Below are 27,293 nucleotides of genomic sequence, written 5' to 3' on the forward strand. Positions count from 1 at the left end.
TCCGCATGAATTGGGAATTGTTGTTGTTGTTGGGAGTTCTAAAGAAGGCTAGGTTGGAATATAAAGATCGAAGACTCATAAGAAACTTATATATGAACCAAGAAGTAAATGTTAGAATAGGGGAGGAAATGACAGAGAAGAGTGCAATTGGAAAGAGAGTTCGACAGGGATGCTGTCTCTAAAAAACAATATTTAATATCTATCTAGAAAGTGAAAAAGAGCCTGAAGACAGATTTCAGAAGGAGGTAGAATGATTAGGTGTAAACAGTTTGCAGATGATATGGCGCGTGTTGCGGAATCTGAAGAGAAAATCAATAATATGTTAGAAAACTTAAGGAAGGGCTGTGAAGTATATGGAATGAAATAAATGTTAGAAAGACAAGTCGTGGTGATTGGAACAAAGCGGTTGGTGTCAAATATAGAAAATAAAACAGGTGTCTAGTTTTCGATACCTGGGTAGTATTATTAGTAAAGGTTTGAAGTGTGAAGGTGAAATAAAAGCAAGGATTGGAATGATATAAGAAACCTTTAGGAGGAAGAGAATACTATTTTGTGGGATCTTGAATAAAGAGTTGAGAAAAAGACTCATAAATTAAAATATTTCGCGTGGAGTTATTGTACTGTATGGAGCAGAAACATGGACATTACGGGAAAATGATGAAAAACGACTGGAAGCTATCGAAATGTGGGTATGGAGAAGAATGGAGATTATTAGCTGGATCGAGCGGGAAACGAATGCGAGGGTGTTAGAAATGGTGGGGGAGAAAAGAACAATTGTAGATATTATTAAAAAGAGGAAGAGCAACTGGTTGGCAGATGAGCTAAGAAGGAACTGTATCATGAGGGACGCGCGTCGTTATTGGCCAGAGGGCTCGAACCATATCTACGGCCTTACACAGCAAGATATGATGGTTTAATAACACTCAATTTTAACACAGGCTAGTGGTCCAAGCATGGCTTTCGCTTTAGTATGTTATTTCAACACCAAGAGTCCAGTGTTATGGTTAACACAGGCCCGGTTTTAATTTTACAGTGTGAAAATAACACCGCAGCGATATTAAAAAAAAAAAAATAAGTGGATAAACGAAGGAACACGGGAATAGGAACACCGATTTGGTGTTATTTCAATATACCCTGCATTGTTAGTACACCTCAACTACTATACTGAATGTAAACCCTTCAGATACTACATAATATTGCTCAACGTATTATTTGTCAGTGACCCGCCAAACCTTTTGTTTGTTGAGAATGTTGACGCAGCAAACGGATTACCCATATGAGTTACAGGAGGCGGAAAAGTTTATATACACTGACCTGCCTGAATTAGGCATAACTACGTAGTACTATGTCCGCTTCCTTGTCCTTAAGAACTGCAGCGAGAAGGCGAGGTAACTTCAACTTCTGGACGTCGTCTTAAGGTGTTACAAATCATGCGTCCTCCACAGCGACCCACAGTTGGTTCATGTTCACTGGTAGGGGCCGTATACTCCACACAGTCCTTTCCACGACATCCCATAAATGTTCCATTAGTCTCAGGTGGGGGCTCACATTAACTGGAGGTTGCTTGAATGTTCCTTGAACCACTCAAGTGTACCTAAACGCAATCCGGGACCTGTCTTACTGGAAAATGCCCGTCCCGTGGTCATGAGCACGTGTACATGGTCCCAAAGGATGCCCACATATAGGTTGGTATTCAGAGATCCTCTTACATGAACTAATGGGCCCAACGATACCCAACTGAAGACACCTCAGGCCGTAATAGACCTCCTCCACCTTGCACTGTACCAACCTGACATGTAGTATCCATGACTCCATGCCATTGTCTCCAGATTCGGACTCTCCCACTGGCCCAATGCAATCGGAATCGGAACTCATCGCTTCGGGTACCCGTTTGTACTGTTCCATGGTCCAATACCTATGCCTTCGTTAAATTTACATATAACAAACATATATACCGTTTCCGATACTAACGTATAATAATTAGAAACTGGGCTATTTTTATTAATACGAAGTTCCTTCACATAAAACACACATAAAAGTAGAGGATGTCCCATATCTCGAGGCACGTGTATTCATGGAGATGAATAATTCAAGACGTGCAGCACTATCGTCACTCTTATACGTTTCCATTCCATTGCTCCATCATTAACTGAATGGCATGGCACCTACTTCATGATTTGTGCATTACGTGGAGTTACCTTACTAATAAGTTACGATTTTACCAGCGTGAGTCATATGTTCGTAGCTTGTTCATGGGTAATATTCAGCACCCGACTCCCCCTGTATCACAGAAGCCTATTCGGCGAAGTACATCCCATCACACGTATTGTCCTCCAACGTTCCACCAACGACACAAGCCTCTGACGATATCATGCTGTAGGCTTTGAAGCAAAGAACTCAGTAATGCTTGTTTCCACATCATCCACGGAATGGAATTGTCTGTCCTGCAGGAAGTGTATCGTGGAACGAAACAGATGAAAATCAGATGGCGCGGAACTGTAGGGGGTGTAGTAAAATTTTCACGCCATCCATATCCGCAATTTTCTGGCGGACTCTTCTTGACCTGTGGCATGCAGCGTTGTCAAATTGAAAGAGAAGTCGCTTTCGATGTACCAGTGCTGAGTCATTACGGCGAACTACAACGCACATCCAGTGCAGCTGTTCACCATACAATGTCCCATCTACGACATGGCCATGCGAAACGTGCTTCTAGTGCACAGGACCTTCGAAATTCCACCACACACACAGCACTGTCTTCTCTTCAAAACGTCCTCTTGAAACCACAGGCCGAAGCCATTGTTTCCCGGTGTCAGGATAACGAAGAAGATCCATTTTTCATCATTCGTGATGATCCTTCGCCAAAACCTGTCATTTGGATTTCGAAGCATTTCCTCACACGTTGTTGAGCTTGAGCTGGAGTCAACTCATGGGGGCTGCCTGGAGCGATAACCAAGTTGATGGAGATGACGAACGACACTGGTTTGTGATGACTGGACCTTACTTGCCAGTTGACGGGTACTGGCTCATGGGTTTCCTTCCACAGCGTTCAGGAAGGCATCGATATCTGTCGTCACAGGACGTCCACACTTGGGCTTGCATCGAGGCTGATGTCACGTTGAAACCACTTTCTAGCTGTGGACAGTACCTTCACCTTCTACGGCACAAATTTCCTTGGCTGCTGCTGCTGCATTCTACCCCTTTTTCCAGTAATGGGTTCAGGAGCACATGACACACAAGTTTCTCCTCAGCCATGTTCCTGCCAACTGTGTATTCAACGAGTAGTTCCTCCCACACACCGTTAGCGCTGTGAAGACTGACACGTGACACGCGTTCTGCCACCACCTTCAACTGTTCTACACGTTGCACATGGTTTTCCGGCATAGATTGGGCAGGGCCACCAAACGCTACGACCATATGACTCACCCTGGTTAAAGATCTCATATTTTGGAGATACCATGCACAAATCTTTATTATCTTTCAATTGTATTATAATGTTGTAATGAAGACTTTACATCTCTAACGGTTTTATATCATTCCTAAAAGGTTATAAAACAACTGCATTTTTTCTCACATTAACTTATAAAACATGGTAAAAATATTGTAAAAGTGATCAGGACTATCGTTTCTTTATTTAAAAACGTGCCACAAAAATAAAAAACTCAGGGAAAAACGTAAAATCTGGCAACCCAGTCCTATTTCAATGAAAAGAAAACCAAGTAGCTCAAGTAATAGAGCGTTGGCTTCGCATTCGAGGGGTCGTAGGTTCGATTCCCGCTGTCGACCAACCTGATTGGGGGTTTCCAGGGTTTTCCTCAATTCTACCAGGAAAATGCCGGGATGGTACCTACTAAACAAGTCCTGGCCGATACCTTGCCACATCCTTTCCATTGTTATTGTTATTGTTAGATATCCAGTATAAAATGGCCTCTGAGCTGTATGTGCTGATTGTTAAATAAAAAAAATAAAATAAAATATGTAAACTTAGTGGTGATTTAAGTAATTGACAGGTGCTACAATTTTTACATATTTTCTCCCAGTTTGTAAACACACACACATTTTAAAACGGTACTTGGGAAAGTAAGTCCATTTGTTTTTCTTTGTTCGATTTCTTTATTTGCACCTTACATTAGCACGTTTTCATATGTATGATTATAGGTCTTGTTTATAAGCGCATACTAACAACAAACCAGACTTTTTTCCCCTTTCTGTTTGTAAGTGTTAATTTCGGAAGACAGAATAAAAATGACATCAAAAATTGCTCATACATACGAGAAATTTTATTATATAATCTTAGTTTGAGATGAAAAAATCACTTCAGCTCAAAAGCCGTCATAACAATTTAAATTATGCACATATACTTCTGTGAGAATCAAGTATCTACTGCAAAAACCAGGATGACTGGTTCTACGGGGGCCAAAACACAAAGTACAAAATATATTTTAACAAAGATGTTACAGAGTCATGTCAAAGCATGACTCTATCCTGACTACGGATATTTATTATTTTGTTTCTTTATTTACCTTCCCTTTTGCTTCAAAACAAAAGTATCTTGTTCTTATTACTGAAAAACTACTTTAACAAAAATGTAACTACACATTATGGTACTTTTATTTACCTATATTTAACACAATGAAAACAATTTCGATTAAATCAAGATACGTGGGTCAGTCAGAAAGTTAATTGCACTCTTTCGTAAATATTTTTAGTCAAAGGCTATTTTAATGAAATTGTGTGGCAGCACGGCAGACATGTAGGTGTATCATGTGACGTAGCGGCTTTCACGAGGCAAGTGGAGGTGTTCTGATAATCAGTTGTAAACATGTCTCGACAGCTGCAAGTGGCATCCAAACTTGAAATGCGTCCAGTGATTCGTTTTTTGTGGACGAAAAGGAGTAACTGCACTGACATTTATCGGCAGTTTCATGAAGTGTATGGAAAAATGTAATGCAATTGTGCTCCCTCAAGATAATGCAAGGCCGCATGCAGCACAACAAACATGCGAACTTCTGACAAAGTTTAGGTGGGAAGTGTGGGATCACCCTTCTTATAGCCCAGTCCTTTCACCGTGTAACTTCCATGTGTTTGGGCCCATAAAAGACGAAGTTTCAAAGCGACAATACCGCCGGGATGACGAGGTGAAAGCTGCAGCCCAAGAATGGTTATCGGGCATCGGACGGGATTTCTTTGCAAAATGCTTAAAAAAAAACTTGTACCACGCCTTGACAAATGCTTAAATAACGGAGGTAATTACGTTGAAAAGTAGATTGTGAATGCAACTTTACGATACAAATAAAGTTATTGTAAAATTTCTATCGTGTTTTATTTTCTTAAGCAGTGCAATTAACTTTTCGACAGACCCTCGTATTTTCGAATAATTACTACACAAGAAACGCGAATTGGTTTCTGCAAAAACCATTGCCGCATTTATTAAAGGACAAACACAATTACTGGCAAATAAAACGAACACACATACTGTCTTCAAAAGCGTTAACATAATAATGTTATTACCAAACACAATACCGTAACAAAATATATAACAACCTAAAGCCTCGGTTTTGATTCCTTGTTTCAGTTTTATCTTTTCTTCTTTTAATTTCAGCAGTCATTCACAAATAAAAGTTATCTCTCTACACATAAAAGAACAAGTACTTGACATTAAGGCAAACCAAATACCATAATTTGATCCCAGCAGTTAACCAATTAAAAAATTGAAACATGTCAAAAAAAGAAAAAAAAAGTACAAAAGCACGTCTATTAAGCACAATTTTGCTACCTCGATTTGTTCAAAACTAAGTTCATATTTGGCAAGCTTTACCCGTCTATGTATCGATTCCCCTTATAGTAAATGAGATTCCACAATCTCTACAGGCATTTGGTGAATTCATTAACTGAAATTTTTTTGTCATAACTTTATTTAAAAATAATCCTTTCTTTGTTGAACACTAGTCGAACATAAACAGAGTTCATAAACAAGGTAATTAAAAAAAATCACACTTCTTTTTTTCATTTTTAATCCGTACAAAATAACTGACGATCGTTATCTAGTAGTCATCGCCACGACTGACAACTTCTTTGCAAGTAGGACGTAGTACTATGGTGTGTTCGAACTGGGCAGTGTAGCAACCCTTGATGTCGCAGAGCGGTGGATATGGATCCACGATGTTCTTATCACACAAATCCTTCAGAGCCATCTGGTACTTGGTTTGGCCTAGCCTGTCCAACCACCGGCGACAGAATGCCAAAGTACTAAAATGCTTGTTAATCACATTGAGCAGTTGCTTAGAAGACTGGAGTCTGAAAAGAAAGAAAAACGGAAAATACACTAAAATCAATGCTTGCTGAAAACCTATTGTTCCGACTTGTGCTTTAGTTTAAAATATGTGCACAAAAGAAGTGTACGAGAAGGTATCCAAAAGTTTCAATTATCATAAAGAAGTTCTACAAATATTTACATGAAACATTTTGTGCATAATCAATGTCATTTCTATGCATACTTGTGCAAATATCAAATATGTGTCTAAAGTATTTTTCTTTCCACAGCCTATAGAAGACATCAACCTGCATGATGAACAAAATTGAAGCCCAAAATGTCATAAAGTTCCTCCATTTGAAGGGCAACAACGCACGCCAAATCCACGACGAAATGAAAGCTATTTATGGGGATGAAAGTCCACCATATGACACGGTTGTGAGGTGGAAGTGGAACTTTCAAAGTGGTCACATGTCTCTCACAGACGAGCCACGACCGGGAAGACCCTCAATCATGGATGATCTTGCCATAGTAAAGAAAGTGGACGCCGTTATCTTCGAAGACAGAAGATCGAATATGGAAATAGTGATGGCTAAGATTGGAGTAAGTTACGGAAGTGCGGGAAGGATTATTCATGGGGAACTGCACATGAATGTGTCTGCACAATGGATTCCTCGCTTGTTGACACCTCTTCAGAAGCAAACTCGCCACGACCCACCGGTTAGGCTATGAATTTTAGCCACATCCACCTTATTCGCCTAATCTTCCGCCAACTGACTTCCTCTTTCCAGAGATGAAGAAACCACTTCGTAGTCGGCGATTTGACGACAGAGAGGATGTCATTTACGAAGTGGAACAGTGGTTTTCGAGCAAATCGAAGGACTTCTACAAAGAGAGCTTGAAAACGGTGAAGAAATGCTGCGAAAAGTGTGTGACTGTGCAGGGAGACTAAGTGGAGAAGAACCAACTTTGACCAATCACAGTGAGTATTGTATTTTTTTTCTTTCATGGTTATAATTAAAAGTTTTAGATACCCCCTCGTAAGTCACCCCTTTTGCGATTTCTTATGGAGCACAATATTCTTAAATATTCAATAATAATAATAATAATAATAATAATAATAATAATAATTTTTATCTTTGTTCTTAAAGAAATCACAGTTTTTACTCAACAATTTTCTGTTTGTACGGTATTAAATATAAGGCATCTTCCTTACAACATTCGTAACATTTGTCATTACAAATGTAGTTTATTTCCATCAGTAGTTCCCTCCCCCCCCCCCTTCACGCCCTGCTCGCCATTCACGCCTCTCCCTCTAAAACTGGAAACCACTGCACTAATGTAAAATCTGACCAAAACCTCTCGTTTTTAACGGGATTGTCCCTTTTTCTCAGAGAGATGTCCGGTGTCCCAAGAAAAATGTGAATGGAACGCAAAATCTTTATTAAAAAAGAAAAATCCGTTTTTGGCCCGTAGTTATATAGTTTATTAATAATTCCTTGTATTTTTTTTAACGGAAAGAGACCTACAGGAAATTCATTCATTAAAAAAAAAAAAAACTGAATTCAAAAAACAATCGGCTCTCCAAATTCTAGCTCCTGTTAAATGTTAAAATACAGTAAAGCCCGATTATCCGCGGTATTGGGTGGCAAGGACACCGTAAATAAATTGCAGATAACCCCCCTTCCCAAAAAAAAGACTAAAAATGAGGTGCAAACAAGAAAAAAAAATGTTTGTATTGCTTGGAAACGAAATGAAATAAAATCTTTGAGTTTTACGTCCCATGCTTATGCCGGTTAGGCTAAAGGAGACGGTGATGATGAGAAATGAATGAAATGGTGGAATGAAGAAAGTGGGAGGACACGGGAGAACCCCGAGAAAACCCACGAGCACGGTGTTTGTCCACCACAAAGTCCATACGGCGTGAGCTGGGATCTAACCAGGGACCCCAAGCACCGAAGGTGAACGCTCTACCACTGAGCCACCGTACGAACTTTGTATTGCTTGGGTCGTCAAGGTCAGTGATCAGAGAATGTAAAAGCCATGACCAAAACAAAACAGGTAGAGCCTGTCACTCATCCACAAATTCTGAGAAGGCCTATAGGATTACTACGCACAATAAACCTGTCAGTAATTTTCGACCTTCGTATTATAGGGGCTATTGTACTTTCAAACTGTAGGGCCAATTGCGTTTTTTTTTTTTTTTTTTTTTAACCCTCCAGTAGTCGCCCGCGGACTCTCGCTCCACAGTGAACAATGACTGTACGCAAATCACTCTTCCCAATTCCCGTTTTTGGGTCATAGTCCAGTCAATAGGTACCAAAATGTGGGTGTTGATTGCATTAAGTGAGGTAGTTTTAAAAACTTGATAAAAATGTGTATTAGGGTGTTCTAAATAACATACTAAATTTGCAACCTTGTCAGATTTACGCTGGCGCAGCCATCTTGGTAAAATGGCGCCTGAAACAGAATTGCTACAATTAAGGTACCATACATTTTTTGATAGAATCAATACTTTCGATTAAACAGCCCTAGGAAATTGACATTTCTTCTTCCGTATCTACGGAAAGTTTTTTTTTTTTTTTTTTTATGTCATTTATTTCCTGTATCGTACTGTTTTTCTTTCTCCATACCACTTTACTTTCATATTTGCCACATTTTGCAATATTACTTCAATAGATTGTTGCAATAATCTCATTTCCATAGCACCCTTTGAGGTAAAGATTGCGGCGCGTTTTTTTATGTAATATCCACAGTAGGCCTACTCCACAGTAAGTAATACAGATCTATTGTTTTGCAAGACTTCTTGTTGTTATTTCAGATGTTGAGGAAACTAGGATGGACTGAGTACGAAGAGGTAAGTGCAAATAGGGTAGTAGTTATAGGAAATATGAAATTAACAGACCAAAAAAGAAATATTTGGAATTAAGCTAGAAGCTTAAAGTGAAAGAAGAGAAGACAGAAGTAAAAGAAATAGTATTCACAGTAGAACAAGCAATTATGGAAATCAAAGAACAAGAGTAGAGGGAGAGAATTAGGAGGAAAGCAGTAGCTATAGTAAAACAGTGAGAAAGTGGTGTCGGCGTTTTCGTGGTGGCAGGGAGGCACTGACTGATGATGCGCGATCCAGACAGAGGACGAATTGTATTCCTGATGAGACAGTTGCTGCTATTGACAATTGCATTCAAACTGATAGACGGCTCTCCTTGGATGTCATTAGTGCTCAAGTACAGCTGTCCCTTGGCAGTGTGCATGACATTGTGCTCAATAGATTTGGTTACCGGAAGGTTTGTGCTCAATGGGTCCGCAAGTGTTTGTCCGTGGAACAGCGACACAACCGAATGGGAATATCAATGAACCATTTGACGCGATATCAGAACGAGGGCGACGATTTCCTTGGAAAGATCATTGCCGGAGATGAATCCATATGTCTACTTTTTCAATCGGAATCCAAACGTAAGAGTATAGCAGTGGAAGCATGCAGGATTGCCTAAACCAAAGAAAATCGATTCCACAACACCAGCTGCTAAGGCCATAGTGACTGTGTTCTTCAACGAGCAGGGGCCTCTGCTAATAGAATTCCTCCCCAAAGGAGAAACAATAAGCGCCAACAAATACTGCACATTCTCCGTCGGTTGCGGCTAGCAATCAAGAATAAACGCCAGGGTAACCTCAGAAAGGGCATCGTTCTATTGCACGACAATGTCCGGTCTCGTGTTGCCAAACAAATACAGGATCTTTTGGCGTCGTGGAAGTGGGAAGTGCTACACCATCCCGCGTATAGTCCTCACTTGAGTCCTTGTGATTTCCACGTTTTAGGGTCACTCAAGAAACACTTCCGGGTGCACCACTATGGATCCGGTGAAGCAGTGCAGCAACCTGTGACAGAGTGGTTCCGTACTCAATCCAAAGAGTTCTTCTTCCAGGGCATTCATAATTTCGTGTCACATGGGACAATTACCTCAACAGCAATGACCATTATATATAGCTCTAGCCAATAATAAAGTATGTACACTCATGTCCAAAATTATTGTCGCATGTCTATAAATATGTTTTTGTAGGAATATAATTTGATAACGAATTCGTCCGGTTTTTCTTACAATGTTAGTATGTGTATAATAGGCAGAGACATGTATGTGGCAAATTTCATGTCAAAAGAGCAGTAAATAAGAACAATAAAACAAAAATAGAACTTTCTTGTCCATTTAGCAACATTTTGTTTTACTCATTCCAATTTTCGTATTTATAGTTCTTATCCTATGAAATTTACCACAAATACACATTTCCCGATTATACACATAGTATCAGTATTAAAAGTACCCTGCAAAATCATTATCCAATTATAGTCTTGCAAGAAGACAATTATAGATATGCGACAATCATTTTGGACATCAGTGTACATGGAAATGAACCTTTTCATTTGACCACATCTTATACAACGCAGTTCAAAATAAAACCTTTTACACTTCAGTAAAATTACACAAATTATCCTCCTTAAACATTCTGTTCGCGAATATTAATATCGAAATGAGTTATTATTTTTACTTTTGATACACTAATGATAAATTTAGTCAGACTATTGCGTTTCTAGCAATTCTCAACATTGACTCTAAAACTGAATTCTGACGGTCAACAGAAATCAGTGCATCCACCTGAACAGAGAAGCATTATAATATAAGTCCAAATAACAGGTTGTGAAAAATACTTCCGATACTTATACATAGCACAATTTGGAAGTCTAATAATAAGTCAGACCTTATCAAAGAAAGATTTATAGACAAGTTTTTCTGAACAAAATTATACTCATTCATTTGTTCTCATTCTGGGAACAACAACCGCATTGGATCCAACGTTCAATACAAGTCCATTTTATATGTACTACACAGTATATATATATATATATATATATTATTTTTAAAACCAAAGAGTTTACCTTAGGGGAACATAACCAACATCAAAATTCTTCATATAATGTGACACCTCCATATCATCATGTACTTGGCCTTTTCCAGTCGATCCAAAAGTCTCTATGGCGTAAATCTCGTTTTCCTCCATTGGAATAGCCTCGCCACCCTTCACTATGGGAACCGTCTTGCCTGAATGGATACCTGAAAGAAAGAAAAAAAAAAAAACCTCTTTACTTACAAAACTTCTTGCAATATGCTAATGTAATCTATGTGGTAATTCTACCATGTACTAGTATTCAACCAACAATGCGAGAAGATATCTTTAAATATAAAATTTAAAATGCGCATAAGATAATGATAGTTAGGTGTACTAAGTAAAGTACAAAAGGATTTCTATGGGTACGAGTAAGATAAGTTTAATACTTCAACACATGTTCTATGTATTTAAACAATCGTTTTCCACGCTCTGAAGGTTATAGTGAGAACGAGAAAGTTAAAGGAATATACTGAAAATGTGTTAGCTGATTACAGAAAGGATTCCAAAGCAAAGTTATAAGTTTTCCCAGCCCACGTATACTTACTTGTGAAGTAAGGGTACAGATTTCAAATTTGTAGTTAGAAGACAGCCATATTCTCTGCGTAGAGTTCAATTACACGAACATTTTTTGACCAGAGCTTAATACACCAAGTTATTAAAAACTGAAATAAAGTATTATAGTTTCAATAACTTGTCGTTCTCTTTATCAGACAATCTGTACGTGTCTACGTAGATTGTGTGTCTGATGAAGACAACGATAAGTTGTCGAAATTGTATCATCCTATTTTAGTTTTAATGATTAAGTGTATTAAGTTGTGGTCAGAAAGTGTTAGTTATTCGTAGAGACAGATTTTGTGGTAAATAAAAATTCGTAATTTCGTTATAAAAAATATGCGTAAAGCGGGATAAAATCGTTGAATGAAAATTCAATGTAAGAACACTATTTCCCTTGGCAATTACAGTTAGTTACCTTTTATTTCACCTTAATTTCCACTCATCAATCATCATGACATGAACTCATGCATGACTATATTAAACAATATTTGAGTTTTTAAAAAGTAACACAGCATTTTCATTGAATAAAAGTATCATTTAAGCAAAGAAAGAAGAAAAAAAAGAGAGAGAACATTAATAGAAACAAAAAATAACTTTAGTGTTCACATTTTACTTACGCAAATAACACTTAAGCATTATTTCAACGTTTTCTAGTGTTAAATTTGTTCTTTTGTCAGTACGTATGTCATTGTAAGAAGAGAGAAAGTCCTCTCCACATCAACATTCGAAACTGATAAGTACGTTAAGGTCTTAAGATGCGATTTTTGAATGCTCATCTAACATACCTCGCAACACTCTTATCACACTATCCACTTCACCAGTAAATACCGTTTGGAGCTCATTTTGTAACTGCATGTAAAATTTCAAAAATTCATAGTGGTTTATTTTCTCAAAAATAGAAATTTTCGTCACGTTGCAAGTAATTGCCAAACAATGGTAATGAATAAATTGTAAAAGCGTCGAAAAACTGTCACTTTTGCGTAAATTTCGTGGAATATGAAGACTTATTGCAAATTTCGCTAATTTGACAAAATTTCGCGTTTAATCGCGAGCGTTATATGGCCTAACAAATAGTAAAAAAAATATCTATTTTAGGTAACAACATTTTCATACAAAACTGATACATTTCGCGTTTTCGCGTGTCACCAAAAAATCGTGTCTCTAGTTATTCGTGTAGAGTTCAAGTTTCGTAATTATTGACTTTTATTATCGTTAATCTCAGACTTCCATAACCTACCTAAAGAGCATAATCCAGGTACGTAAAACTGAAAATTTCACTTCATTTCGTTTAAGTTTCAACGACTTCGTAAAACACGAAGTGGATATTCATGGATAGGAGACGAGGAACATGACAAAGAAATAATCATTCTAAATATTTTAATAAGTTTTCTGAGGCTCTCTCCTTGGAGTATTGCACAGATCTTTTCCCTTGTGAAACAAGTGATATACGGCTTCGCATACCAGATGTCGCTAAATGCAAGAAATAAGAATGGAGTTGCATATTTTTAGAAGAAAAGCATATCTTCTGCTGCAAAAGTCTACTTCGCATGTGCATGTAAGAAGTTTATAAAGAATGAAATTAACGAATCCGCACTGAGTTACTACTTCCAATATACTTACGAAAGAACCAATATACTTATCAATATTATTACTTCAATCATACGAAATTTATATATTCAAACTAAAATCCTGAATATATTTCTTGACGTCGAAGGACAAATTTTCAAATCATTTATTTTTCATTGAAGCAATTCGTTAGGAGCTATTGTAGAAAGTTACTTACGGTACGGAGAAATGGAATGTCCATTTAGGTTGCGAATAGATTTCACAGGATAGGTTTTCCCATCAATCTCAACCTCATACGATTCCATCACTTCTTGAATAGCAGCACCAATATCACACAACATCACATCAATCCCAGCCGCCTGAAAAATAAGCAGACATTACAAGTCCAATTTCAGTATATATATAAATAACAGTTTAAGTAAGAGAAACAATGTTTCTGATATTGAGTTAATTAGAATTAATAATTCGAATTTAAATCCTTTTTTATATATACTGTGGTAGGCAGCGCCACATCACCTCATCTTTTCTGCAATATTTGGATGATTTCTCAGCTTTTCCGGCAGGTGGCAGCAGAGACCGGCCAATGGGCTATATAATCGCAAGAGAGAGGGAAAGACGCTGCCTTCCCTTTTCCGTCAACCATCCGTACAGCACCAGCAACGGCAGCACCGAAGACCTAATGGAACTAGGGTCAGCAGAGGCAACAACCCTAAAAGACAGTGATGGAAATTAGTGCATAAAGACTTTCGTTCAGTGTTACAGCGACTAAGCAGACTACAAGAGTGAAGTAGTAATGGACCTTGTGTTAAGTATCTAGCCTTTTCTTCTTACCTGTACAGTCTGAATCAGTGTTATCTGTATAAAATATTTTAAAATAAATGAAACCTTTTTAAATTTCTGAATATTAATTCCATAAACGAAACCATCTTTATAACTCCACGCGCCGTAGGCGCAACTAAGATAAGTGCATCCTCTCATTTGTTCGAGTATAAAAATGCAATGGTGACAATACCTAGCTACGAGCTACACCAAATAATACATCCAAGGAATATTTATACGTTTCTTTATCTCACATGAACAAGCTGTGCTACATATTGTCTACGTTTCACGCAGATGATACTTTCATCCAAGTTTTAAATAATAATAACACCACCTTTCTTATAAATTTCCTTCTCTATTTCTCCCATGTGTCATATATAGTTGCTTCCTGTATAAAAATTCTTCACGGGTGTAACTAGAACTTCGTTATGTAAATTATTAAAATAAATAAATATCTAATTCGAATAGCAAAGTGCACTTACAATATACATACTTTTTACAGCACCAGATGTATTCTTCATCCACTGTTAGTTCAGAAAACGACGGCGGAGAAAAAAAAAAGCATAATGGGAAATCTGCCTTATTCCCTACAACAATTACTTTTGTTTTAAGTAGTACTATTATTGTTTTACGCAGGTTGGTTTGTCAAAAATTTGTTTATTTTACGTGTGTCCGTTCGGAAGACAAAATATTTCAAGAACTACGAGGGTAACAGAGTGTCTACTAAAATTACAAAATGAAATTTCGTGATTTTTTCTTCACCAAACCATAAAATTTTGTAACATTCAAAAACATAACAGAACTTATATTCTTTAACACTTATCTTTATCTTATTTCTACTTTCAAAGACTGTTCTCTGGAGCGATCTTCTCACATCACTTTCAGTATATTCACTGTATATAGCCTGTTTTGTTCGGTCACCAACCAACAGCAAACACTCACAAATCCACTAATCTTAAAATTACACATCTAAATACGCATGATGAACATATATTGACAAATCCTTAGCAAACTTTTAAAAATGTCACACTGATTGTAAATAGTTGTGCTGATGGATTCTCTCTATCTCTCTCTCTCCTTTAAGCTGGGATTTTATAGAACAAAATTTTCCAGTCTTTACTTATATCTGTACAGATAAAAAAATCATAACCCAAAAGCTAAATTTTGTGACTTTTTCTTGATTTTCATGACCGTTTTCTGATTTCGTGACTTATTCGTGACATTCATGATTTTCGTGACCGAATCAAGAAAGTTCTGTCGCTTTTTCATCCATCATCTTCGAACATCAATATGTCACCTAAGACGTACCTGGAAGATCAAAAATAGTCCCCATCATCATCGACGACCTTTTGCCTACGTTCTGGAAGGCCATGGATTCCATCGCGGTAGAACTTGGTGGGCCGTGAAGCGAAGGTATCAAGTGCATTTTGCATCTCTACTAGGGATTTGAACTGGTATCCTCTAAGGTGATTGTTCAAGGAATGGAACAGATGATAATCGGACGGTGCAATGTTCTGGGAGTGTGGCGGATGGAGTAGTATTTCCCATCCAAGATGTAGAATGGTGTCCCGGGTCATCCTAGCCACGTAAGGCTTAGAGTTCTCCTGTAACAGGACGACCCCTTTGCGATTCAGAAGTACTGGCTCCAGAGTTTTGAGTTTTTCTTGAACACGGCTCAACTGCTGACAGTTCACAGTTGCATTCATGCTGTGACCAGCTGGTAGCAGTTCCCGATGCACGATGTCGCGAGTAGTCCACCAAACACACAGGAGGACCTTCTGGTGCAGTGCTAGTTTCGGCTGTTTTGGAACCGGTTCATGGGATGCTAAACAATGATGATGGCGCCGTGGAGGTTCGTACACAACCTATTTCTCATCACATGTCAACACCCTGTTCAGAAATGGCTTCTTATTCAGACTAGACAGCAAAGAAACACAGATGTCTGCTCGCCTTGCCTTCTGGCTCGGAGTCAAATCATGTGGGACCCATCGACTTAACTTGTAGTGCTTCCCAAGTTGACGGAGATGCTGCCAAACGGTTTCTCCACTCACACTGAATTGTAGTCCCAGTTTCTCACATGTCTGGCCACTGTTCGCCTCAATTCCTGCCTGAAGATCTTCATTTTGTACATGTGTTGGTCTTTCGGCACGTGATGCGTCTTCGAGTGTTTCGTCACCGTCTTTAAACTTGTTAAACCACTGCTGCACTCTCCACGTAGTAACGACATCCTCACCTAAGGCCTGGCATACCTTCCGCCCCGCTGCAGCGGCATTTGACTCCAGTTTGAACTCGTACAGCATACATGTCCTTATGACGCTTAGTGGAAGTCCCATGTTCAATCTCTTCTTACGCAAATTCACGGTGTAACTGAACTACAACAACCAAGTAGTATGTTGAATATACCCACACCAACAACTGACTTTTGCCTTATCTCCATTCGCATTCAACTCACGGTGTAAGGGCCAACTGAACACAGACCTCCACAAAAAGCGACAAAACTTTCTTGGTTACCTTATATTTGATGGACCACCATCAATTTTGGCCGGGATGTAAAGGGTTAAAAGCTAGAAATCGAGTTTCTCGATGAACATGATCCATCCACTTAATTGCAAGATGTGGACAATCGAAAATCCATTCCCCATGTATTTCTATGGAAACAGAATTAGTAGAACTACAACAGAATATTTACATTGTCCTTTCAGGAAAAATCTAATCGACAATACAAGAATACAACTAGACGGAAAAAGGGTGATAATGACGAAGAAATTCAAGTACTTGAAATCAATTACGCAGGAAAGTGCAGGAGTGTTATGTAACCGTAGGGTACCAATGGGCCTTAAACGAAAAGTTTCAAAACAGTACTGAGACTTGCCTTGTTAAACGAAACAGAATATTGGAGGATGAAGAAGAGACAGGGACAGAACACTCATGTTACGGAGATAAAGATGCTGCGGTGAATGTGTGGAGTGGCGCGAAAGGACAGAATTTAGAGTGAAGTGACCTGGAGAACAACAAAAGAGAGACCAGTAGTAGAAAAACTGCAAGAAAGTAGACTGGAATGGTTTGAGCATGTAAGAAAAAGACCTTTTAAGTATGTAGCTCACTGAGTAAATGCTATAGAAGTGAGTGGAAACAAGCCCAAGGTTGGCCAAAGAAGTAGGGATATTGTGTTAAGAAGGATATCAGGGCTCATAGTGGTCTGGTCTCTTGTAAATAGTTGAACCAAAACCACAAAAAAATGTGACCAAAAAGTGAACAAAATCTCATAATGCCCATTTCTTCCTTTGTCAATCTCTCTTTGTTGTTTTGTTTTATCTTTTCTTCTTCTTTTTGAGTTTCCTCCTTTCTTAGGTTTTCTAAGTATGGTTTGTAGTTACGGTAAGCAGACTTATCAGATGTAAGAAGCTTCTGAATTCTGACCTATTTCCGAATTTCTTTATCTCAGACATTATATTTAACTTAGCATTAAGAGTTCTCAGAGACATGAAATATTCAAATTCATTACCTACTCTTAAGAAGAACATACAAGAAGCATGACACAAGACGAACATGATGAACCACACAAACACACAACGTTGAGCGGAGCGTTAACTATTACGAGAGAAAACTAAAAGACTATTATGATAGAAGAAAGAATAGACACAGAAAGGTTCTCAACCCCACCTTGAGAGCTTAAGCACCCACCATTCATCCACTGTGCTTTAGAAAGAACAAAACCTGAATGAGAATAAAGCTGACTGTTTCACATGTGGCAGCAAGTACTGAAGCTTTCAGAAGAGTAATGAGTAACTAATTTCTGCCTTTTTCCATTTATTTTTATAATATTCTTCTCAGCAAACTGCCAATGCAAAACATAAATCACACGAAAGTCACTTTACCTCCCAAAAAAGTAACTTTTAGTGACCAACTTGAAAAAAAATAACTTTTAGTTAAAAAAGTGACTGGCTATGAGCCCTGGGATATGGTGCAGTGTGGTGTCATAGCGGATATGACACAAGATAGAAAAAGCGATCTCAAAAGCCGATTCCAGCTAACTGGGAAAAATGCTTAGAAGAAGAAGATGATGTATTCCTATGGGAACCATAAGTTAGAGATGATATTGGTGTTGATCAATACCTAAGAAAATGGTGATTGTTTTGGTACCAAACAATAACCGGTGGCCATTCTCCAACTGGCCACTGGTTTAGCCAGTGGCCACCTGTTACTATTTGGTACCAAAATGTTTACCATCCTCTTAGGTATTGATTAACATAATATCATCTCTCTATGACTTACTGTTCTTTGGCCAAAAGATAGTTCGATTTTGGAAGATTTAAGGAGCTATATCTCGGGAACCATAAGTTAAAGATGATATTGGTGTTGACCAATACCTAAGAGCATGGTGAACATTTTGGTACCAAATAGTAATCAGTGGCCACTGACCAACTGGTCACCGTTCCTCAGATATTGGCCAAAAATTTCGATTTTCGGGAGGTTTAAGCAGCCATATCTCGGGAACCATAAGTCATAGAGAGATGATATTTTGCGAATTTTTGCGAGAAACAGAAGGTGCGGATAAAAAAATTTATTTTTACATCTAGGAACAATCACAATTCTCCTTCCCGCTCTATCTCGCCATTCTTTTTAAGTTCGTTCTGGCAGTGCTCTTGGAGCATTCTCAACCGGTTTTAATAATAGTGTTCAAACTAAAATTCACTCTAGTGTTCAAACACATCACAACAAAAAGAAAGGAAATGGTTTTACAATTTCGTTAGAGATTCTCCACATGTTATCTTGTTTTCTTTTTCCCCACCCTTTGCCTAATCTTTCTACCAAAGTCGTTTAGGCTGATAGAGGGTACGGACTCCCTAATGTAACTGGAATGTCATTTCTTATTGGAAATGTTTGACCGTGTAATCGATTTTCAATTCGAAATGGCTCCAAACCGTAGCTGATTCTTCCGATTACTATGGAGGATGGTGAAGGATCTTCAAACTCCATTTTTTTTTAATCACCAGTTTACAGCTTGTTTAATTTATAATTTTTACTCCACCTTATTAAGCACATTGACCCAAAAGTAGATTTTTATGAAAAATTCCAGAACCAAAGTGGCGTGTTCTTCTTTTCAAGATATTATATACTACCATTACAGTTACAATTCCTGGAAAATTCTCCGAATTTTTGGAATTGGAGTTAATCAATTAAAAAAAAAGCAAACAAGACATTAGTCACGAAAATTAAAACACGAACACTACTTATAAAACATGTTAAACTCAAAGATGGGAATTCTCCTTTTCAGGGAATGTAATACTGTGTAATACTGATTAAACAGTAAAAAAGTCAAAATTTTTAGGATTTTTTTCTTTTCAAAAAGAAAAGTGCAGAAGATTTCAGCACAAGAACTTAACATATTTCCAAACATATTTGAATTAGTAAATTATTATGTTTGAAATAAAACAAAAAGCAACAAAAAGATTTTGAACTGTTCTAGATATAGAATATTTGGCGAAAATCGCACGAGAGGAATGGCGCCGGAGGAGCTTTTTTTTTTCTTTTTTTTTTTTTTTTTCAGGAATTTCTTTGAGACAAAACAATCATCTGGAACTATCAAGATAGCCCCCTTTCCTGAATGGATATGGACTACATCTTACGAAAGGAATTAGTGTAATGATAATCTTGGAGGAAACGAGTAAACTTACGAGACAACCCAAGGAAATGATGATGTTCATCACAAATTCACATGGCTGAGATTAAACCAGGGCCCTCGCGCTTCCTTTTTACTGTCTTTAGCATAATTACACATTTTTTCCCCGAAATATAGCTCAAGCAAGCCTTTATATTTACGGGCGCAGATTCCCAAAAAGCAGGCTCTTCATTTCCGAGTTTACACCAAAGGTTCAAATATAGAGTTGAGTTGATTTTGAGTTTAAAGTTTCGTTCAGCAGCGAGGCCATGTGATACGTGGACCTACTGATTAACGTGGAATCCGAACCACATCAGCTCTATATCTTATTGTTCTTATTTACTGCTCTTTTGACATGAAATTTGCCGCATACATGTCTTTGTCGGTTATACACATAGTAACATTTATATAAGAAATACCGGGCGAATTCGTTATCAAATTATATTCCCACAACAACATATTTATAGACATGCGACAATAATTTTGGACATGAGTGTACATAACGAAGAAGTACACAAATAACTGACCACCAGTCTGAGGAGTGAGAAAAGTGTGGCTGGTCTGGAAAAGTACTGGGTAGCGTAGTAATTATAGAGTACTGGCACACGGCACAACAAACACAAATGTTCAATCCTCAGTTTAATCGCATTTTTTAAACTTAAATCTCGTTGAATCTATGTCTACAGAGACTTCGATGTTGCCAAATACTCGCTATTCCTATACCTTTCTTGTATTTAATATACATTTTAACACTGAAAATAGTTAGAGTAGTGCAGATGGGCGGGATACGTCGCTAAAAAGGATACACAGGAAGTATAAAAACCGACAAAATTGAAGGAACAAATTTAAAGTAATATTTGAAGGGCGTGAATAATAATAAAACCTACCGTAAATACGCGCGTAATTTTCGCCCTCGCATAATTTTCGCATCCCAATTTTGAAGGGCATTTTCTGTATATTTTATTTTCCTCGCGTAATTTGCGCACGCGGAAACTTTTTGTGAAACAGCATTTTTCCAGGAATCAATTACGCTAGCTAATGAACAATTGGCAACGCAGCAAAGCCATTTTTGTAAGGTAAGAAACCACACGTTGTTTGTTGTCAATTCTTGCTACAAAGAAAATGTGTACCGGTGTTTTCGTGTTATTTTGACTGGGGAAAAAATAGATGATGTTCACTGATGCGGCTAATTTTTTTCCCCGCATAATTTACGCACCCTTGTTTCAAAACAACTTTTTTCGTCTAAGAAAGTGCGAAAATTACGCGAGTAAATACGGTATTTAGATGGGACTGGCACAGAGCATGATCTAGTGTGAACTTCAATTTCTATAGCTTTGAAATTACGGAAGGCAAGGAAACTGGGAAACTTGTAAGAATCAGAAGAAGTAAAAATAATACCATTCTGAAATTGTTGGTAATATTTTTTCACGTCTTAAGCACCTCAACAAAGTATTCTCCGACCTCTGTTATTACAGGACTATTTTCCTGTTCCATTTATGTCAGGAGTGATTTCTTAAAAGTTAATAATTTACTTTACGTACTACCACGCATTTCTGATTTCAAATCAGAAAATAAGGTTACAAGGTCAATATTTCTGGAGTTTTGTCTGTTATAGAGGAATGAGGAGTGTGCGGTAAATGTAATACATGAAGTTTGGCAGCTGTGTAGCGTTTCAGCTACCCGACATCCATGGCGCTAGTTGCACATAAACACAAATGGCGACTTGTTTGGACAACTGGTCTCGTGAAGAAGTCTGCTCAGTTATTCGATTTCTGTGGGTGAAACATGTAACAGCGGCTGAAATTCACCGGCAACTGGTAGAGTGTTACGGCGAGACTGTAATGTCTCGTCAGCATGTCGCAGAATGGTGTCGAAACTTTGTGGCTGGTAGAGAAAACGTCACCGACGAGGAGCGGAGTTGAAGCAGTTTCGCTGGAACATCATCGACTACTCTACCTACTCCCCGGACCTCGCTCGAAGGGACTTTCACCTGTTCCCGCACTTGAAAGAACAAGTAGGAGGCCGCCGCTTTGCTTCAGACGAGAAGGTGAAACACTTCGTGACAACGTGGCTGAACACGGAAGGACAGGATATTTACCAGGAGCGAATCTTCACATTTATCCCACAATGCGACAAGTATCGCAACCGATATGGAAACTATGTCGAAAAATAACCTATTTGCTGGCTGTATTGGTTGTGTGAAATCTTATATATAAAAGAGAACGTACAAATCCTTTGTTCCCTCATCACGCTAATACGGCTGAACCAATTTCTTTCATTTTTGGGGGGTTATTAGGATTTGGACCCTAGATGGTTTTTATCATATCACTTTAATTTTTAATTACCAGTGTCTTGAGATAATTGACCATTCAAGTGTCCATAACGTACAAATCCTTTGTTAGTTCATCATAGGTAAAAATAAACGTATTTATATGCAACCCGCATGACCGTGTCACTCGGCGGGTTAACATAAATGACAGGCGATATAATGTTAACATTTACTGCAATCTACTATGGTTTTTATCATATCACTTGAAAGCGAAAAAGTAAAAATTATCTAAGTAATAAAGTTTATTGCGTTCCGGGGTGACCGCAGCGAAGCGGGGCGGGTTAACATAAATGACAGGCGATATAATGTTAACATTTACTGCAATCTTCTATGGTTTTTATCATATCACTTGAAAGCGAAAAAGTAAAAATTATCTAAGTAATAAAGTTTATTGCGTTCCGGGGTGACCGCAGCGAAGCGGGGTGAACGCTGCTAGTAATATATACATGTTTGACTGCAGGCTTTGTAACCTTACTTTTTGATCACTCCTCGTACATAAATAAATCTTTTAGTGAAATGTACATACCTTGATCCCTGTGTTGGTAGCATCTCGTACGGCTTCGATCAATTTATCATATTTGGGATTAAAGGCTAGCGTAAATGCACAATCTATTATACGTCCTGAAACCAAATAAGAATAGATTAATGAATACTTAACTCTTTGATATCTATACGCTAAAGCGCAACTAACAATCACTAGAACTATCCATAGAAGAAACTGATGCTGTGGTACCTTTTGAATTTCCCCTCTCATTTGGATAGCATTGTCCAGACAATAAGTAAGTTTCTCTCTCTCTTGGATTAGTAATTTCTGAATTGTTTAATGTTCCTTTCCATACTTTCCTATCGTGAACCAGACTTTTCATTTTCCTGTAATTTTCTTCCTCACATTATTATTATTATTATTATTATTATTATTATTATTATTATCATTATTTATTCGTACTCGTGCTGGTATAGAAAAAAGATCAGAAGGAAGCAAAAATAAATAAAGGAGTAAGGCAAGGATGTGGACATTCACCTCTCCTGTTCAACGTCTACATAGAAGAGCCTATGAAAGAATTCTTTGATACAAACGAGAAAGGCGTAAAAGTAAACTGCCAGGTTTTCAGCACAACAAGGTTTGCTGATGACATAGCACTGATAATGGAGAACGAAAAGGACTTGCAGGAAACACTTTCGAACTTAAACGATCAACTGAAAAAAAAGAAAAAGAAAAAAGAAAATGAAGATAAATAAGAAGAAAACCAAAGTGATAAAGTGCACAAGACCAGGACAGGAAGAGGCAAACGTATGGCTCGATGCAGAGAAAATCGAGGACGTTAAGACGTTCCCCTATTTAGGAAGTCTAATATCCTCGGATTGAAAAAGTGAAAAAGACGGTAAGTTTCAAAATAGCGCAGACTAAACAAGCACTCAATACGAAAAAAGGACTGCTAACATCAATAAAGGTGTCGTTGGACGTTCGTAAACGATTTATTAAGACACTGGTATGGAGCATGGCGCTTTACGGATCAGAAACGTGGACATTGAGAAAAGCTGGAATATCCAAGCTGAAAGCATTTGAAATGTGGTGTTGGCGCAGAATGCTGCACATATCATGAACGAAAGGAAAAGGAATGAAGACGTACTAAAGGAAGCTAATGAAAGACGACAGATCATGAACGTAATAGGAAAAAGAAGAAACAGCATGCTTGACCACCTTATTCAGCACTCTGATTGGATCACCGTGTTGATAGAGGGAAAGGAAGGAAAACCAGGAAGAGGAAGACCAAACATAAAATATGTAGATGCAGTTACGAAGAAGAGACCTTATCAAAGTAAAAAGAGCTCTCCCAAGGGAGAGAAAAGTTTTAAAATTTCCGTATTGTCTACCAAGCTATGGTTGAGGTGAACAAGAAGACTCGTATATTTCTGTGTCGGTCTTCCTCTGGATACTTTTCCCTTCTTCCATTCTGTTCCTTTCTGTTCGTTCACACTATTCCCACTTTCTTTCATTGTTTGCATTGAAATTTGTAGTGAAATAACATCTTGCACCGTAAAAAGAAAAAGAAAAAAGAAAGAAAACGAAAGCGTTGGGACTTGAGAAAATTCAATTATTCACTCGAAAGGTCTTTTACAGTTCCTCAAATATTAGTAGTAAAAAGGAAAACATAAAATTAGCATACTTGAAAGATTTTCAGCGAAATTGTTTCAGATGTAAACGTTAAATTTAATCACTCACAATGCTTCACTTCCATTCTATAAAATATGAGAATACCGACATCTGTATGCAACAGTACTTTTTCTTACCTACTGCTTTTCATATTTCTTCATATCCCACAACTATGCTTCCAACAGAATGTAGTCGACTTCCCACAGAAACATCAGATTGAGTTTCAATTGCCAGAATTTACTACTCACATTTCATCATACATCCCCACCCCCATCCCCCGAACAAACGATGTTAAAAAAAAAAAACTGTTAACCCTTAAATGTACTGGTAACAAGTCACGTTTGTCTGCTGGTCGGGTATCTGAAAAACCCACATTAAAAATTACACTATAAATCTCGTAGTAATAGTTTTATTGCGTGCAATAGTTGCAGACATTGTGTCGAAAAGTGCTTATGCCCACCTCTTCCGCTATTTCTCGGATAGTCACACGACGATCCCGCATCACCACAGCGTTCACAATGAATTCTGCATGTTAATGGGCGACCGGAGAGTGGCTCGCTCTCCACTGATGTTCAGCAGTCTTTAAACCGGTTGTACCACTCCTCAATCTGCGTGACGCCCATAGCATCGTCCCCGAAAGCCGCCTGAATCTTCCGAATGGTTTCCACGTGGCTGTCGCCCAGTTTTTGGCAAAATTTGATGCAGTAGCGCTGCTCCAGTCGTTCCGTCATTTCATTTGCACTGAAAAACCGACGCGAGCACTACACACTACCTCACTGAAATGCTGCTTACCAGCAAATGACGCTATCGACAGGCGGGAAAAAAATTCACGTATGCGCACCAAGGTTCCAAGTCGGTTCACGCAAGCGTGCTTTACTCCATCAGCTTTACGATAATAATAATAATAATAATAATAATAATAATAATAATAATAATAATAATAATAATAATAATAATAATAATAATGTCAAGTACTTTTCTAACAGATCACATAGTATTAACTGCATTATTTCGGTGTTCCCTGACATCTTCCTGAACAGATAAAGAAACTCATTGGCAATCCATTTTACTTCTCAAACTTTACTCTTGCAGTATTTTCATATGAAAATACGCTTTCCCTTGCACCAGAATCAACTTCTTTTGAAACCGTTTTGAGCTTCCCGACCTTATGAAGAAGGTGTCAGGAAACATTACACAGTGCAGTTAATAATCACTGTGTTGCAAGTGGTGATAATATTTAGAAAACTGCAAGCAAAAGGCTAATAGTCACTGCAGAAAAACAATAAAAACTCCTCTAGGAAGTACTTTTGGAGAAGTTTATCCCCATCTTCAGCCTAGACACAATTCGAAAAGGATTTAATAAATGGGGAGAAATGTAGATGGGTAAGAATGGTTAAAAACGATTTAAAATATGCGAAGCATACATCTTCTTTTCGGACATAAACTGATATTAATGGTAACTTACTTGTCACTGTTCACTGTTGTTCACTGTTTTTTTTTTTATTACCTTGCAGACGGCGGAAATTAGTAGTATAAAGACTGCTCCAAATCGCATTCATGTCACCTTTATCTAAATTAAGTGTAGGTTTCTCCTTATGAATGTAATAGGCTTCATCAATTTTTCGTTCAGTTGTTGTTTTTGATTTCTCTATCAAACATTAATTAGCAATGTTATGGTTATTGTCTTTGAGATGCGATGCCAGTCCGGATAAATGAAAATTCGCACATCGAAGTCTCGTAGGTTACAACAGTTATCTGGACTGGCATCGCATCTCACAACATTGCTAATTAATGTTTGACAGAGAAATCAAAAACAACAACTGAACGAAAAATTAATGAAGCCTATTACATTCATAAGGAGAAACCTACAATCAATTTAGATAAAGGAGAGAGAAATGTGATTTGGAGCAGTCTTTTTACGACTCATTTCCATCGTCTGGAACTACTACTACTACTACTACTACTACTACTACTACTACTACTACTACTACTACTACTACTAATAATAATAATAATAATAATAATAATAATAATAATAATAATAATAACAGAGAGCAACAGTGAACAGTGACAAGTGAATGACCATTAATATCTGTTTATGTCCAACAAGAAGATTTATGCTTCGTATATATTAAATCCTTTTTAACCAATTTTACCCTTAAATATTTCTCCCTATGTTTTAAATCCTTTTCGAACTGAAACTAGGCTGAGGATGGAGATAATGTTCTCCAAAAGTACCTTCTAGAAGAGTGCCTTCTTTTCTGCGGTGACTATTAGCCTTTTGCTTACATTTTTCTAGTACAGTTAATAGTTCATTAAGTATTAGACGCAGCAAATAAATAAATAAATATGTAAACAAATTATTATAAACATGCGTCAATTTATATCCTTAAATAATTAAATTATTTATTTTCTCTCCTTCCCACGTGCTTACCATTAATATGAGTGCCAAAGTCGATTTTGCATACGTCATCGTACTGCAACACAGTAGGGTCGCCAGCATTTGGTGTATAATGTGCAGCACAGTGGTTCAGGGAACACCCTGTAGGGAAAGCCAGTCCTGCCTTCAATCCGTTCTCCTTAATAAGCGTACGAGCCACTCCTTCCAGCTCCTCACAAATTTCTATCATCGTTTTCCCTGGTTTTATCCAACGTTGGATATACTGCCTCGTCTACAAAAAAAGGAAATAAATTTATGTTTTTACAAACTGTAATTACACTCTTCTAAACAATTAAACAAGAAAATACCATGCATAAATCTATATATAAATAAAAATGAAAGTGATTATGTTTGTGATTTCATGACTCTTTAACAATCCGACCGATCTCGATCAAATTTTCTCAACATAAATGAGGTTAGGGATTGGGATGCATTTCATCAGTTCTCTTTGATGGTGCAACTTAGGGGAGGAGGATGTTATTTTAAAATTATTAAAAATTATTATGAAAATTTTGAGGAAACATGGAGGAAAATTCATGGAACTACCTGTAAAAGCCTGTCAGATTTTGACAG

General features: G+C 37.7%; 1 protein-coding gene across 2 annotated transcripts in view; it reads right to left on the reverse strand.

Moving 5' to 3' along the window:
• Positions 1–4,255: 4,255 nt before the first annotated feature.
• und (methionyl aminopeptidase und) overlaps positions 4,256–27,293 on the reverse strand; it is a 40,709-nt gene continuing 17,671 nt past the window's right edge. For both annotated transcript variants that reach the window (XM_081742073.1, XM_081742072.1), the window contains exons 5-9: positions 26,715–26,952; positions 22,652–22,746; positions 13,533–13,674; positions 11,184–11,358; positions 4,256–6,294 (exon numbers count right to left, since the gene is read on the reverse strand). In XM_081742073.1, coding sequence (XP_081598199.1) covers positions 6,042–6,294; positions 11,184–11,358; positions 13,533–13,674; positions 22,652–22,746; positions 26,715–26,952 — 903 coding nt within the window. In that variant the 3' untranslated portion in view covers positions 4,256–6,041. The remainder of the gene's footprint in view (positions 6,295–11,183; positions 11,359–13,532; positions 13,675–22,651; positions 22,747–26,714; positions 26,953–27,293) is intronic.

The sequence above is a fragment of the Thermobia domestica genome, chromosome 16, assembly GCF_964235325.1.
Source record: "Thermobia domestica chromosome 16, izTheDome1.hap1.1, whole genome shotgun sequence".
NCBI lineage: Eukaryota > Metazoa > Arthropoda > Insecta > Zygentoma > Lepismatidae > Thermobia > Thermobia domestica.